The sequence below is a fragment of the Myotis myotis genome, unplaced genomic scaffold, assembly GCF_014108235.1.
Source record: "Myotis myotis isolate mMyoMyo1 unplaced genomic scaffold, mMyoMyo1.p scaffold_m19_p_11, whole genome shotgun sequence".
NCBI lineage: Eukaryota > Metazoa > Chordata > Mammalia > Chiroptera > Vespertilionidae > Myotis > Myotis myotis.
The window spans coordinates 24,822,971-24,836,461 of NW_023416315.1; the positions used below are offsets into that span (position 1 = coordinate 24,822,971).

At 42.3% G+C, this 13,491-nt stretch overlaps 1 protein-coding gene across 10 annotated transcripts in view; it reads left to right on the forward strand.

The window, feature by feature from the left end:
- RAPGEF5 (Rap guanine nucleotide exchange factor 5) overlaps nucleotides 1-13,491 on the forward strand; it is a 196,217-nt gene that overhangs the window by 75,229 nt on the left and 107,497 nt on the right. For 9 of the 10 annotated variants that reach the window (XR_004970861.1, XR_004970862.1, XR_004970859.1 and 6 more), the window contains exon 7: nucleotides 4,183-4,231. Coding sequence is in view for 6 of the 10 variants with exons in the window: in XM_036327925.1 (XP_036183818.1) it covers nucleotides 4,183-4,231 (49 nt within the window). In the remaining 4 variants the exon portion in view is untranslated. Of the gene's footprint in view, nucleotides 1-4,182; nucleotides 4,232-5,534; nucleotides 5,749-13,491 lie in introns of those variants that run through there. The other variant, XM_036327927.1, reaches the window with a different exon arrangement.

The following is a 13,491-nucleotide window of genomic DNA, read 5'->3' on the forward strand; positions in this document are numbered from 1 at the left end:
CCCAGACCTCACTGAGGGTTTGAGGTAAGTAGAGTACCATTCTGAAATGTATAAAAGTTTGAATTTTGAAACCCATCTGGCCCCAGGGGTTTCAGATCATGGTAGGGAAGGCCGAGGTAATAAAGTCTTTCTGTTGGATTAAGAATGCCTTTCTCCTATTTACCTGGGCAGCAGTTCAGCACCCACATTAAGTAAAAACATCGGCCAACATCAGATGTGGCTCTTGGCTCTACATGTGTCCATAAGCCTGATCTGAGAACAGGGTTCCATTTCAGTCATGGAGAGAGAAACTGAGATTAACCAACAACATCCAAGTAGATCAAGTAGAAAATCACCATTGTCCTACAAAGGAGTCTTCAGCATGACCAGCGACCCCCAATGTAATGGTTTAAAACAACACATATCTATTGTCTCACACAGTTTCTGAAAGTCAGAAATTCAGGAGCATCTCCTAGCTGGATGGTTTTTGCTCACGGTTTCTCAGGAAGTTGTCAAAATGTGGATCCGGATGTCAGTCCTCTGAAGGCTTGACTGGTGCTAGACTATGCATGGCATTTATTTTTTAATCCAATAGGTACCTTAGTACTTCATGCCCAGCAGGTGTGGCTCAGTGGTTGAACATCAACCTATGAACCAGGAGATCATAGTTCAATTCCCAATCAGGGCACCTGTCCAGGTTGTGGGCTCAATCCCCAGGACAGGGTGGGAGGAGGCAGCCCATCAATGATTCTCTCTCATCATTGATGTTTCTACCTCTCTCTCCCTCTCCCTTCCTCTCTGAAATCAATAAAAATGTATTTTTTTAAAAAGAGAGAATTCTAGTTTCTGCTTTTGCAGTTGCTCAAAGTTTTAGTTTTTTAATATAAACCTAACAGTTCTTTGCAAAGGAGGCCTTGAGTGCGAATCAGTCCTGAAGATTCCTGCTGAGAGGAGCTTATTAGTGGGGGGGCGGGGTCGTCTTCTCCTTTGATTTTCATTGTCCTCCCTGGGGCAGCTTTTTCTCTCCCCTAAATCCTTCCTATGTCCTTTTAAGGCTGCCCCTGTATTGCCTCCTGTGGGTCAGTGAATGAGTGTTGATTGCCCTGGGTTATACCATAAAAGGACAGGCAGGTCCCTACCATCCAAAAGACAGGCCTTAGTCATACAATTGAAAATGATGAAATGATGGTCAGTGCACTAGAGAATGTGGTTTGTTTTGTCTGAACAATAACCTACCTACCTTTGAAGTTTTGTCTAGAAACCTTTTCATTCCTGGGGTAGTGGAAGCCAGTCTACATCAGGCCCTGCAAAAAACACTCCTCCATCCTCCCAGATTGCAGACATGCAGGGCATTCAGAGTCTAGAGTGATCTCATTTACTTTATGTTTGTTTTTATTTTAAAGTGTAGGTTCCTTCTGCCGAAGCCGGTTTGGCTCAGTGGATAGAGCGTCGGCCTGCGGACTGAAAGGTCCCGGGTTCGATCCCGGTCAAGGGCATGTACCTGGGTTGTGGGCACTTCCCCAGGGGGGATGTGCAGGAGGCAGCTGATCGATGTTTCTCTCTCATCGATGTTTCTAACTCTCTCTCTCTCTTCCTCTCTGTAAAAAATCAATAAAATATATTAAAAAAAAAAAAATAAATAAAGTGTAGGTTCCTTCTAAGTTGACCTGTGTAGTCCGTTCTCATTGTCCCCTCTCATCACCTTCCCAGTTCCCCCTCAAATGCTAGATTGGCTTCTTGCTTGCACTCCTTCTTTCTTTCCCCACCAAATCTCTGAAAAGATGTCATGTCATTCAATGGTAGGAATATAATACTTTCCTTTTCTGAGCTAGTTGTATTTCATACCTTATTTGCAGTTTAGAGAAAGAAAAGCTGAGATCTCGTGAAGAGAATGTCAGGCATGGAATTTGGTCTTCTGTAAGCAAATGCAGCCATCCACAAGCATCATTTTCTGCCCCTGCTTCCCTTTGGTCTCTGAGCCATGGTGGGGTCTTCCTGGGAGGTCATAGAATTGTTCAGCCTTGACAAGATCCCAGTGAATGTTTATGGTCCATATTTTGGCCCCACCCCCAAATATTTGTGGCACTATGAAGGGGCACAATCCTGAAAAGAGATGGTGATACTATAATAAAACTTATTAACAACTTTAAAATATAAAATATGCAATAATGGGTGTTTTGTTCAATTGTTTTTTATTTGACTACCTGCACAAGTATTTGTGAAGGTTTTCCTATGGCCACACATCACTTGTCTCCCCCAGCCCTCTTTTACCTGGACGATCTTGAACTGCACATTTTCCTACCGTGAGCATTTTCAGAGCTCGGACTTCAAGGTTGGAGAAGGACTGATTGTCTTTTCATCTGTATATATAAACGGCCAATATGCAAAGTGTCCCCTCGGGAGTTCGACCAGGAGACCAGGAGTTTGATCGCTCGCTATGACATGCGCTGACCACACGGGGGTTGGGGGGGACACGGAACATAGTGAGGAACTAGCAATGGCAGCAAGGCGCTGAGGAAGCGAGGGAAGAACAAAGTGGAGAGGTGGGGAGGCGGGGAACCTGATCAGCCCTGATTGCAGGCCAGGCCTAGGGACCCTACCCGTGCACTCTAGTTACTGTATAATTTTCTGGAGAGAGTTTTAAGGCATCAAAGAATCAGCTAAATCAAGAGTATACCCTTTTTAAAAAAATAATTCTATATTGTTGAAAGTATTACATATGTCCTTTTTTCCTCATTGACCCCCCTCTAGCCCACCCCCCCCCACCCCTGCCCCAGGCCTTCTATTGTCTTTGTCTATGGGTTATGCATATATGCATACAAGGTCTTTGGTTTATTACCTCCCACCCGCCCACCTTCCCCGCCTTTCCTCTGAGATTCCACACTCTGTTCCATGCTTCCATGTCTCTGGATCCACTCCGTTCATCAGTTTATTTTGTTACTTAGATCCCACATGTGAGTGCATCATGTGATACCTGTCTTTCTCTGACTGGCTTACTTCACTTAGCATGATAAAGAGTATGCCCTTTTGAATGGCACGGGGACTTGCCAGCCAGGGAAAGCAAGGCCGCAGAGCAGTGCCGCAGAAGCTGCTGTCTTCAGGTGAGGATGCCCTGGCCACCGTGAACCTGGTCCCTAGGTGGAGTCCCAGGGTCTAGCATATTGTGCTACTTTTGCCTACAAGTAAATAAATACAAATTAAACAAATCTCAACAGCAAATCTTCTTTAACCTTGAACTTCCATGTTCTCCCTTTAAAATTCATTATCAGGACCCTTCCAAACTCACCACCACCTCCACCTCCACCTCCTCCACCTCCATACACCTTAGAAGTGTGATGACACACACTTCTAAGCTTCAAAGACTGTGTCCTGTAGGGGCATGAGCTTTCTTCTTATGGAATATTTAATTGCTGCCCAACACAGATTTCCCAAAGTTAATCTTCATTACTTTTTTTTCTTTGAAAGTGATTGTAGTTAACTTTTTTTTCTTTTTTTTTTTTGTCTCTTCCGGAAAGCTTTTAGGAAAGGATTTAAGCACTCAAATATGTGGAGTTGAGAGACAGAGAATGAGCAAGCAAAAATCTGGACAAATAAGGGGGGTGTTACGGCACTTAGGATTTTTAAGTTTGTCTTGCCTATTCCTACTTCACCTACCCTATGACTCGGTAGCACTTGCTTTTATGTGGCATATTTTCTGAACTGTTTGCTGGAAACCTGTCAGATTTCAAATGAACGTTTATTGTGTTTGGGCAGAGGTCCAGTTAAACCAGGGTCACCCATCTTAATTGTTGTAGAATTTCTGTGTACGCTAGAATCTTTGAGAGATAAATAATAGTTCTATCTTTGCCAACATACATGCCTGCTTTAATAATTTGTCATTTGAATTACTTCTCTAAGTGTTTGATAATTATATTTTTGAAGTTCTTCCCATAAGTACAGCAAAAATACCAATGTTCCATGATACATTCTGGCAACCTCTAATTTCTTTTTGATCACTATGATTCTTTCAGCTTTTTAGCTTAAAATTTCTATGCAGGGGTTTTTCCACATTACTAAAATCAAACAAAAACCCAAAAAGTGGCAGCACATTTAGCTCTGATTGTTATAGCTCTTAACTTGGGTTGCATATATAAAAACAAAGTACTGCTTTTGATATCTACATTTTTCTTATTCTAATTGATTTTTTTCTTAATATTTTATCAGGTGCAGAGAGAGCTAGCAGCTGTCATTGCTTTGAAAGCAAAGAAGTCTGGTGAGTAGTCTTTCATGGACCTAAGGAAGGTTTCATTCTGAGGGAATATTTCATATATCGTGTGGCAGTGAGCAGCTGAGGGCATCTCAGGAAGTTTTGGTGTAGAATGTAGAAAAGTATCATTGTTTGTTTTAAAAATAGTTTATTCTACCATCAAAATAGTACAGGTTGTTACATATGGTTCTTTAAACATTCGCTGCCTTTATTTTAAATTTCCATGAAAAATGAAATTAAAAATGTTTTTAGTTCATTGCAGCCATGAAAAAGTCTGTATATACAACATAAAAAAGCAAACACGTTGCATTGCCTATTATAATGAGAGAGGACAATAAACAACATCAAGGTTGTCTTTTTTGAATAGATATTTTTTTTTATCTCCAAGTAGTTACTCCTGAAAATAATTGAAGTGTGTAATGAGGTCTAAAAGCCAGCATTTTACGTAGGACCGAGTGCACGGATCCGATGCCTAGTCCCTGTAGGAAACAAGGGATGGAAGTGATATGTGGAAAGGCAGCTTTCAAATACATTTTGAAGGAGAGGCTGAAATCCAATATGAAATGGAGACTCACTGAGGTAGAAAAACACTTGCTTAGGGAGCAGGAGTGTCAGAAGGAGGCATCCTTTGCTGTTCAGAGGGAGGAGGTCAGTGCTAAATGGCATGACAAACACAAGGGAGATAGATGCTCCTTAGATAATGTCAAACTATAATAAGACTTTTCAGGTGGAAAGACTAAGACAAAAGAAAAGAGATGGCAAAATTTGAAGAAATAAATGGAATGGAAATGTCTTAAGAACACAAGCCATACATATTTTTATTTCTTTCTTTTTTCCAGTTAGAAACTCCAAGAATTTGCTTTTCTCTCAGTTACTGAATCACACACACCTTAGTAGGAATTATCTGATTATATTTATACTGATCTTTGTGGATTTGGCTGCTGTTGAGGACACAGAGCCTGGGTGCAATGAAGGTGAAAAGGAAGATGCAAAGGGCAGCATCTTGACCGAAAGGTTATTGCACGGAGAGGGCAGAGCGGACGGAGCTCCTCAGTGAACGGCATTGGGCTGTGGGTATTCGCATGGGCAGAGGCCAACATGGAGAAGACATCAGTATAACGATTGTAGGAGGGAGGGCTTAGAAATAAGTTGTGCTAGAGCTGATCTTGGTTCCTGTTATGATAAAGAGACAGACTTATAGTTTGTACAAATTGGGATGGCAGTGCCTTGGAGGATTTTTTTTTTTAATTTCGGAAAATGTTGGGAAAAATAATAAAAGATATCATAGTGTGTCAATGCTGGAGAAAAACAGAGCAAATCAATAGCCAGGGAGGCTGGAGAAGGGGGTGCTAATTCGCACAGCGTCAGTGGGGAGTGGGGACTTCTGAGCAGAAAGCTGAAGTCAGTGAGAGGGTGAGCCCTGCGGATCCAGGCAAGAGCATTCGGGCAGAGCGTGTGAAATGTGTTTGAGGAACAGCAAGGAGGCAAGAGCGGCTGGAGCCAGATGAACAAGGTGAAAAGAGGTAGGATTTGGTTGACAGGCTAAGAAATTTGAACTTTCAGGAGGTAAAGGGAGATGAAGAGGAGTAAGGCCCATGCGTGTTAAATTGCGCCAAGTCGAAGACATGTGAAGTCAGCTTGATTGTGCCTTGATGTGTTGCTGTATGAAGTTAGTATGTCTGTTTTTGTTACTTGTTTGATTTATGGAGCTTGGCATGCAAACACAGCTTTGGCAGGTTCTCAGGGACAGAGTGAAATGGTCTCTCACACATTCACTAATGATGGAGACATGAATTCATAGTGTCTTAGGACAGCAATTTTTCGGTGTTCTAGAATCCCTGACTTTTATCCAGTAACTCCAAAACTGGAGTTCCAGCTATTGGGCGTAACCAGAGAGGCATGTAAAGATTCAGGTAGAAGGAATCTATTGCACTGTTGTTGTTTTAAACAATAAGAAATTAGAAACAATCCTTGAGTCTCCATAGTAGAGAAATGGTAAAATTGGGAGATCAGTGTAATGGAATGTTGAACAGCTTTAAAAGTTATTTTTTGAAGAATTAATGTAGTAAAATGTTCAGTGGAAAAATATATACAATAAGCATGTATTACTTCTCTTTTTCATAATAAAATAGTTTTAATTATTTTTATTACAATTATAAGATAGCATGCTCGTTGAAAAAATTTTGATAATGCATCAATGTATGAAGAAACTGAAAAATCATCCATCATGTCACCAACAAAGATAACCAGTATTACTCCTTTAAAAATAATTTAATTTAATTTTTTATTGCATTTATTGGGTGACATTGGTTAATACAATTATATAGATTTTAGTTGTACAATTTTATAATGCATCATCAGTATATTGTATTATGTGTTCACCACCCCAAGTCAAGTCTCCTTTCATAACCATTCATCATTCCTTTACCCTTTTCTACCTCCCTCACCCCCCATTTCTCTCTGGTAATCACCACACTATTGTCTGTGTCTGTGAGTTTTTCTCACTGTTACTCTTGTCTTGTATATATTTTCAGACATCTCTTTATTCATTTGTAGATATTGTATTATTATATATTAATATGCAGATACCCAGGTTGCGGGTTCCATCCCCGGCACATATGGAAGTCAAATGATCATGCTTCTCTCTCACATCAATGTTTCTCTCTCTCTCTCTCTCTCTCTCTCTCTCTCTCTCTCTCTCTCTCTAAGCATAACCTCAGATGAAGATTAAAGCATACCAGCTGCAGAATGGCACTTTCTGTGTGTGCTTGTTATTGTTTTTTAAAACTATTTCTTTAAAGAAGAAGAAAAAAGCTGATAAACATCTAATAAAAAGTCTTAAACTGATAGTTGGTACATCTGTGGCTTGACAGAAGGAATTGATTACCCTAATATCTTACGTCTTGCAGTAAAACTGCTCATTAGGGCTCAGGTGGTCCTGCCAGATTTATGTCTTACTGTGAAGGGTTATTAAAATAAGAATTCGTATAAAGAAAAAAGGGTTTTTTTGTTGTTTCAGCTCCCCATATAAACAGAAATGAAAGTAACAGCCAATCAATAAATTATATAAATGATTCAAGGCTCCAGCTTAGTAAAAAATCCATTTGGTTGTAATCTTCTCAGAGGCCATTAGGATGTGCCTTTAAACAGTTTCTCCTCTAACTGCTAACTAGTGAATGTGAATAGCATTTTAAGGCATCACGAGATTTTTATAAATTAGCCCAGATATCTTTGTTTGTCTTTCTCTTTGTTGGTTTGCTAATTCTACTGCTAATGTTGGCTAATTCGAATCTTGGGAGATACGTTTCTTCCCTTTTCCAGGGAATTCCCAGCCAAAGCACTTTAGCTCTGTGGTCTTTAGATCACATGAACCTTGTGCCGTGGTGGGCTTCTCCTTCTGGAAAACCTGAGACCTCATATTGGTAAATCTCTTTGGCAGTTTTTATATTTCACTCTCTCTGCTTAGTCATGGCTATTTAGATGTTTTAAAACTACATACCTAGGTCATTGATGTTTGGAAAAGAAAGAAGGGTTTTCTTCTGTTTATGCCATTTAATGTCTCTGGAACCTTAGCAAAGTGATTCCAGTTTGTATCTTGCAGGGTAAGAATGGGAGTAGGGGAGGGTTGTGTAGGATATGCTAACCTTAGCAATTCCTTCCAGCTCTAACATTTAATCATAACAATGAATATTTTCATTCATTGCCTTAATTATCCTTAATGGAGTTACAACCCTAGGAATATTTTACACAGGACTCTTTGAGGTGCAAGTGATAGAAAAGCTGGAAACCAGAGACGGGATTGATTGGCATCGATATATTTTATTGTTTCTTTGACATATTAAAATATATATAACATAAAAGAGTAGAAAATGGTTTACCTGTTGCATTTAGTTTTGGCTTTTTATAGATGTAATGTATTTCTTCTTTTTAATCCTCACCCGAGGACATGGAAGAGAAAGAGAGAGAGAATTGATTTGAGAAACATTGATTGGTTGCCTTCCGTAAGCTCCCGGATTACGGATCAAACCCATAACCCAGATATGTGATCTGGCCAGGAATCCAACCAGCAACTTTCAGTGCACAGGATGACCCCCAACCAACGGAGTCACTCCAGCCAGGCTATAAATGTTCATTTTAATGGGCGAAATGCTCTTTTTCATGGGCTAGAAAGGATAAGGGGGCAGTCAGTGTTTTACATTGGAGTTAAATTGTTTCTCCTAGCCTCAGACATCCTCTTGTTTCATCATCTTGGCTTGAATCCTATATTCCAGCTGAAGGAGGCATTTGAATGTTTGTGTGATTTCAACAACCGGGTTACTACGGTTTGCATACGTTGAACTCTGTGTAACATATTCAAGGAGGCCGGCCCTGGGTCTGGCAAACATGGTGGACCCACCAGACAAGTGGAGCATCTTTTATGACCCTGGACTCTGCGGAAACTCCCAGCTTTTAAGATCCACTGTTAGTAACAATCACTGGTCACCAATAGCACCTACTGGGACATTTTAGCAGTCAGCCCCCTTCTTACGTGCATGTATGTAAGATGGGGGATTGCTGACAGGAAGCTCTGTCTAAGGTTTGAGGTCTGACACAATTGACAAGAGAGAGTCTCCTTCAGGGCAGAAGCATTCCAAAGAGAAGATTTTCGTGTGGCTTTGTCACGAGAAATGAGATAGATCGGCTGGTTATTTTTAACAGTAGAAAATAAGGCCTTTTGTTTTGCACATTTAGAAGGAAAAAATAACCATTAAATGTATGGAATTGTTCCGGCTTTTATGGTGCTCCAGATTTTTAGTTTTATTGATTCTTGACTAAGATCCAAGATAGGCATCTGTTCTTATCAGTTTAAATTTTTATTTTTTAGTTGACAGATTCTTTTTTTTTCATTTGCACTGAGTTGGACTTGACCCTTATGCTTTTGTAAACACATCACTCAAATGTAAAAGACTGGATAATATAATGGTATTTTGGTATTTTAGAGTAGATGTTAATAATAAAATTAAGGGCCAGCAAAGATAGACTCGCGTGCTGGTACAATTATTGCTATCTCAAACTCCTTCTACCTTTTGGTTTTCTGTGATCTTTTTATTGAAAAAAATGTAAATGCTCTTAAAAGCTATTTTTTTTAATATTTTATTGATTTTTTACAGAGAGGAAGGGAGAGGGATAGAGTTAGAAACATCGATGAGAGAGAAACATCGATCAGCTGCCTCCAGCACACCCACTACAGGGGATGTGCCCACAACCAAGATACATGCCCATGACCGGAATTGAACCTGGGACCCCTCAGTCCGCAGGCTGACGCTCTCTCCACTGAGCCAAACCGGTCAGGTCTTAAAAGCTATTTTTAAAAATCTAATCTTTGAGTGTTCTTATCATGAATGGTTGAGCTAAATATACTAGTTTAAAATGGCAGACGTCTTTGGGTCTATTTTAAGTAATTAAGATATTGTGCTTAATTTTTAGTAATACTTTGAACCACTTAACTTTCTGAGTCTTTCACAGTCCATCCTCAAGAACGTGTCTTGTTCTCTCTGATATTTCCACATGGTTTGGTTTCTGCCTTTTCTTCTCCTTTGCCACCTCCTGGATGGTGAGCTGGCCAGCGGCCACCACTCCCAATGTGGTCAGCAGGGACCTATACTGATGGCCTTGCAACCCCACTGAGTGTGGCATTTAGCATTTGTTAACCAAGAGGAAAGAAGTAGCAAGTGTTCTCTCTTAAAATAATCAACTGCATTCTGGTCTTCCCTGATGGATCGATGGTCTAGGTCACAGTGGTCGGCAAACTGCAGCTTGGCAAACCGCAGCTTGTGAGCCACATGCGGCTCTTTGTCCCCTTGAGTGTGGCTCTTCCACAAAATACTGACTTCTGCGCATGGGCCACGAAGTTTCAGTCGCACTGTATGTGCGCACCTGCATGTGGTATTTTGTGGAAGAGCCACACTCAAAGGGCCAAAGAGCCACATGTGGCTTGCAAGCCGCGGTTTGACGACCACGGGTCTAGGACAGTGGTCGGCAAACTCATTAGTCAACAGAGCCAAATATCAACAGTACTTCTTCAAAATAGACTTGCCCAGGCCAAAAACCAACTTCTGCGCATGGGCCACGAAGTTTCAATCACACTGTATGTGGGTGCCCGCATGTGGTATTTTGTGGAAGAGCCACACTCAAGGGGCCAAAGAGCCGCATGTGACTCGCAAACAACAGTTTGCCGACCACTGGTCTAGGACAGCGGTTTTCAACCTGTGGGTCGCGACCCCTTTGGGGGTCCAACGACCCTTTCACAGGGGTCGCCTAAGATCATCAGAAAACACATATATAATTACATATTGTTTTTGTGATTAATCACTATGCTTTAATTATGTTCAATTTGTAACAATGAAAATACATCCTGTATATCAGATATTTACATTACGATTCATAACAGTAGCAAAATTACAGTTATGAAGTAGCAACGAAAATAATTTTATGTTGGGGGTCACCACAACGTGAGGAACTGTATTAAAGGGTCGCGGCATGAGGAAGGTTGAGAACCACTGGTCTAGGATGTTTTCCCTGGAAGAGAGGGCTCTGTCTGACACCATGCCTATTGTTGAAGCTTGTAAAATCTCGCCTTCTGCGGTGCTATAATAACCCCTTGTTCTAACATTTCCCGAGACTGTTCTTCCCCTGCTTGCTAACAGACTTTGTACATTCGCATCCCATTCAACGCCTGTTCTTACTGACCAGCAATCAATTCAGTGGTTGAAAGCTTGTATCTTCCTTTTTTATTTTAATGGCATAAGACCAGAACAAGAGTCTTGAAAGTGTAATCCCCAGTGCAGTGTAAACTTACGTAATACTTGAAAATGTAAAACTCCTACAACTGAGAAAATAATAGCACCCGTAAAGGCCAGGAACAATAATAAAAAAAAAAAAAAATGCACGCAGCAGATGCTCTGTAAATTTTTCCTAACTCTCCCACTGGGATGCAAAGAAAATTGCCTTTTTAAAAAAAATCCCATGACACCGTCTTTTGTAATTAGAGCTATTAAGTCGAAATGATAAATAACCGTGCAATGGCGTCCTACAAAAGAACAGCCCTTTGCCCTGATTGCTCCTGAGCAGCGAGAGGGCTAAGAGCATCAAGTCCAGGAAGTTGGTTGGAATCCTGTAACCCTGAGGACTGTTCGGAATTTAGGGAATTAGCAAAGCGAGATGACTGTCTTTTCATCTTTCAATATGGTCTTGTCTGTTAAGATAGTAACTGAATCTGATGTGCCAAGGAGGTGAATAATTATAACCACAACAGAGTATACTCGAGAATGGAAGGTTTGTGAGGCCTTCGCTTTCAAAAACGTGCTGCAGGGCATTTCGGTGGCTGTATGCAGCGCTTATTAGGCGAAGGTAATTATTGCTCTAAATGGGGTTTTGTTTCTATTTTAGAGAATCAGATACCGGGGAGGAGAATGAGCACTGAAGGCCCCTGAACTCAGGGTTGTGAGGGCTCCCAGGCCAGGGTCTGTGTGGTCCAGGATAGTGACTTTACATCATCCGGACTCTGACCTCTTATTGCCTGTTTCATCGACGTTGCCAGACCTCAGGAGAGCGGGCTTCCTGAGGTCTGGAGCAGGGGGTGGGTGTGAGGCTGGAGAAAGGCGTGAAAGGGAGGACCACAGTTTCTCTTCGCTGGAGAAGCGGCTTCCAGCATCGCAGCTCCTGGGAACCTATTTTCTGTGAGGAAACGAAATGAGTGTCATGAGTGTACCCTGTGCGTAGACGCAGTATCAGTTCTACACCCAAGGTCAGATGAAAGTTAATGACCATATGCACACCAGAGATCCGAAACCCACATTCTACTTCTTTCTCATAATGACAGGAAAGGAGAGCAATTTATATTTAAATGGATTTAAATTTCAAAGCATAAACACGGAGATCTCCCAGGTACCGCCTTTTCCACAGTGAAACTTCCTGGCAGGGCTCGACGTCCCTAACAAATTAAGTCCCTTCCCATCCCAGCTCCCCGGGGCAGACAGTGCTTTGTTTTTGGTGGAGCGACCCTGTCCCCGTCCTGCCAGATAAGTGGCACCATACCAGAAGCCAGCAAGGCCATCAGGGCCCCTTTCTATAATTATGTAGGTTTAAATTTGTTGAGCTGATTCGCTGATTGAGGCAACGAATGGGTGTCATTAACACATGGTGAACGGGGCAGTTTCCCCTCTGAGGCTGCCGGCTCAGAGGTTCTCAGCTTCCTGCAGAAGAAGAATCCTAGCCATATGCTGTTTTTATAAAGTTAGGAAATTCTGCCGTCTGCTGAGCCCAGTCTCCTACCCGAATCTGGTGCCCTAGGCTGGTAGTCAGAAACTCTGGTACATCACTGGCTTCTCTTGTCCTGTTCCCATCCTCCTTCTATATAATAAAGAGGGAATATGCTAACTGACCGTCACACCCTCACAAAGATGGTGGTGCTCACAGCCACAAGATGGTGATGCCCAGTCCCCTCAGCCCCGCTGGGGGCCTCGGTCCTCCTGAACCCCCCACTGACTGAGGCGCAGGCAAGCCTTGGATGGCGGCTAACCAGCCGTCCAGGGCCAGCCCAAGGCGTAGGTAACCACAGCCGCCCGAGGCGCAGGTAACCAGGGCCAGCCAAGGCTTGCGCTGCCAGCAGTGGCAGCAGCATAGGTGTGATGGGGGCGTCACCTTCCCCTGATTGCCGCCAGGTCGCCTGCCGCCCCTGAGGGCTCCCGGACTGTGAGAGGGGCCAGGCCGGGCTGAGAGACCCTCTCCCCTCTAGTGCATGATTTTTCATGCACTGGGCCTCTAGATTTTTTATAAAAGGAAGAGGTCAGGCTCAGATGGTGACTGGAGTGCCACACTAGGCCTGCAGACCACGTCCTCAACACCAAGTGCGAGACAGCTTTGCTCTTCTTAATCATCTCTGCCTATTCAATACAAATCTAGGAATAATAACTGCTGTTCCTTTAATTTGCTTTCTGAGCTGTGTTCATTTCATTGACATTTTTCCTAAGTAAAAGTCCTGCAAAGGCCTTCCTCTCCCACACATAACTCCCTGCCCCCCACACATAACTCCCCGCCCCCCCCCCCCACACACACACCCACGCCCCTGGGAACATTTCTGCTGTCATTTGTATTGAGGGGTAAGAGCTACCCAGGGATATCGTGGTCTTGGCCATATGACCCAGCTATTGTCCATCATTCGTCACATTAAAAGTCTAATTATATAAACAGCCATGAAAGTGGAGCCGTTCTCAGTAAAACTGAAA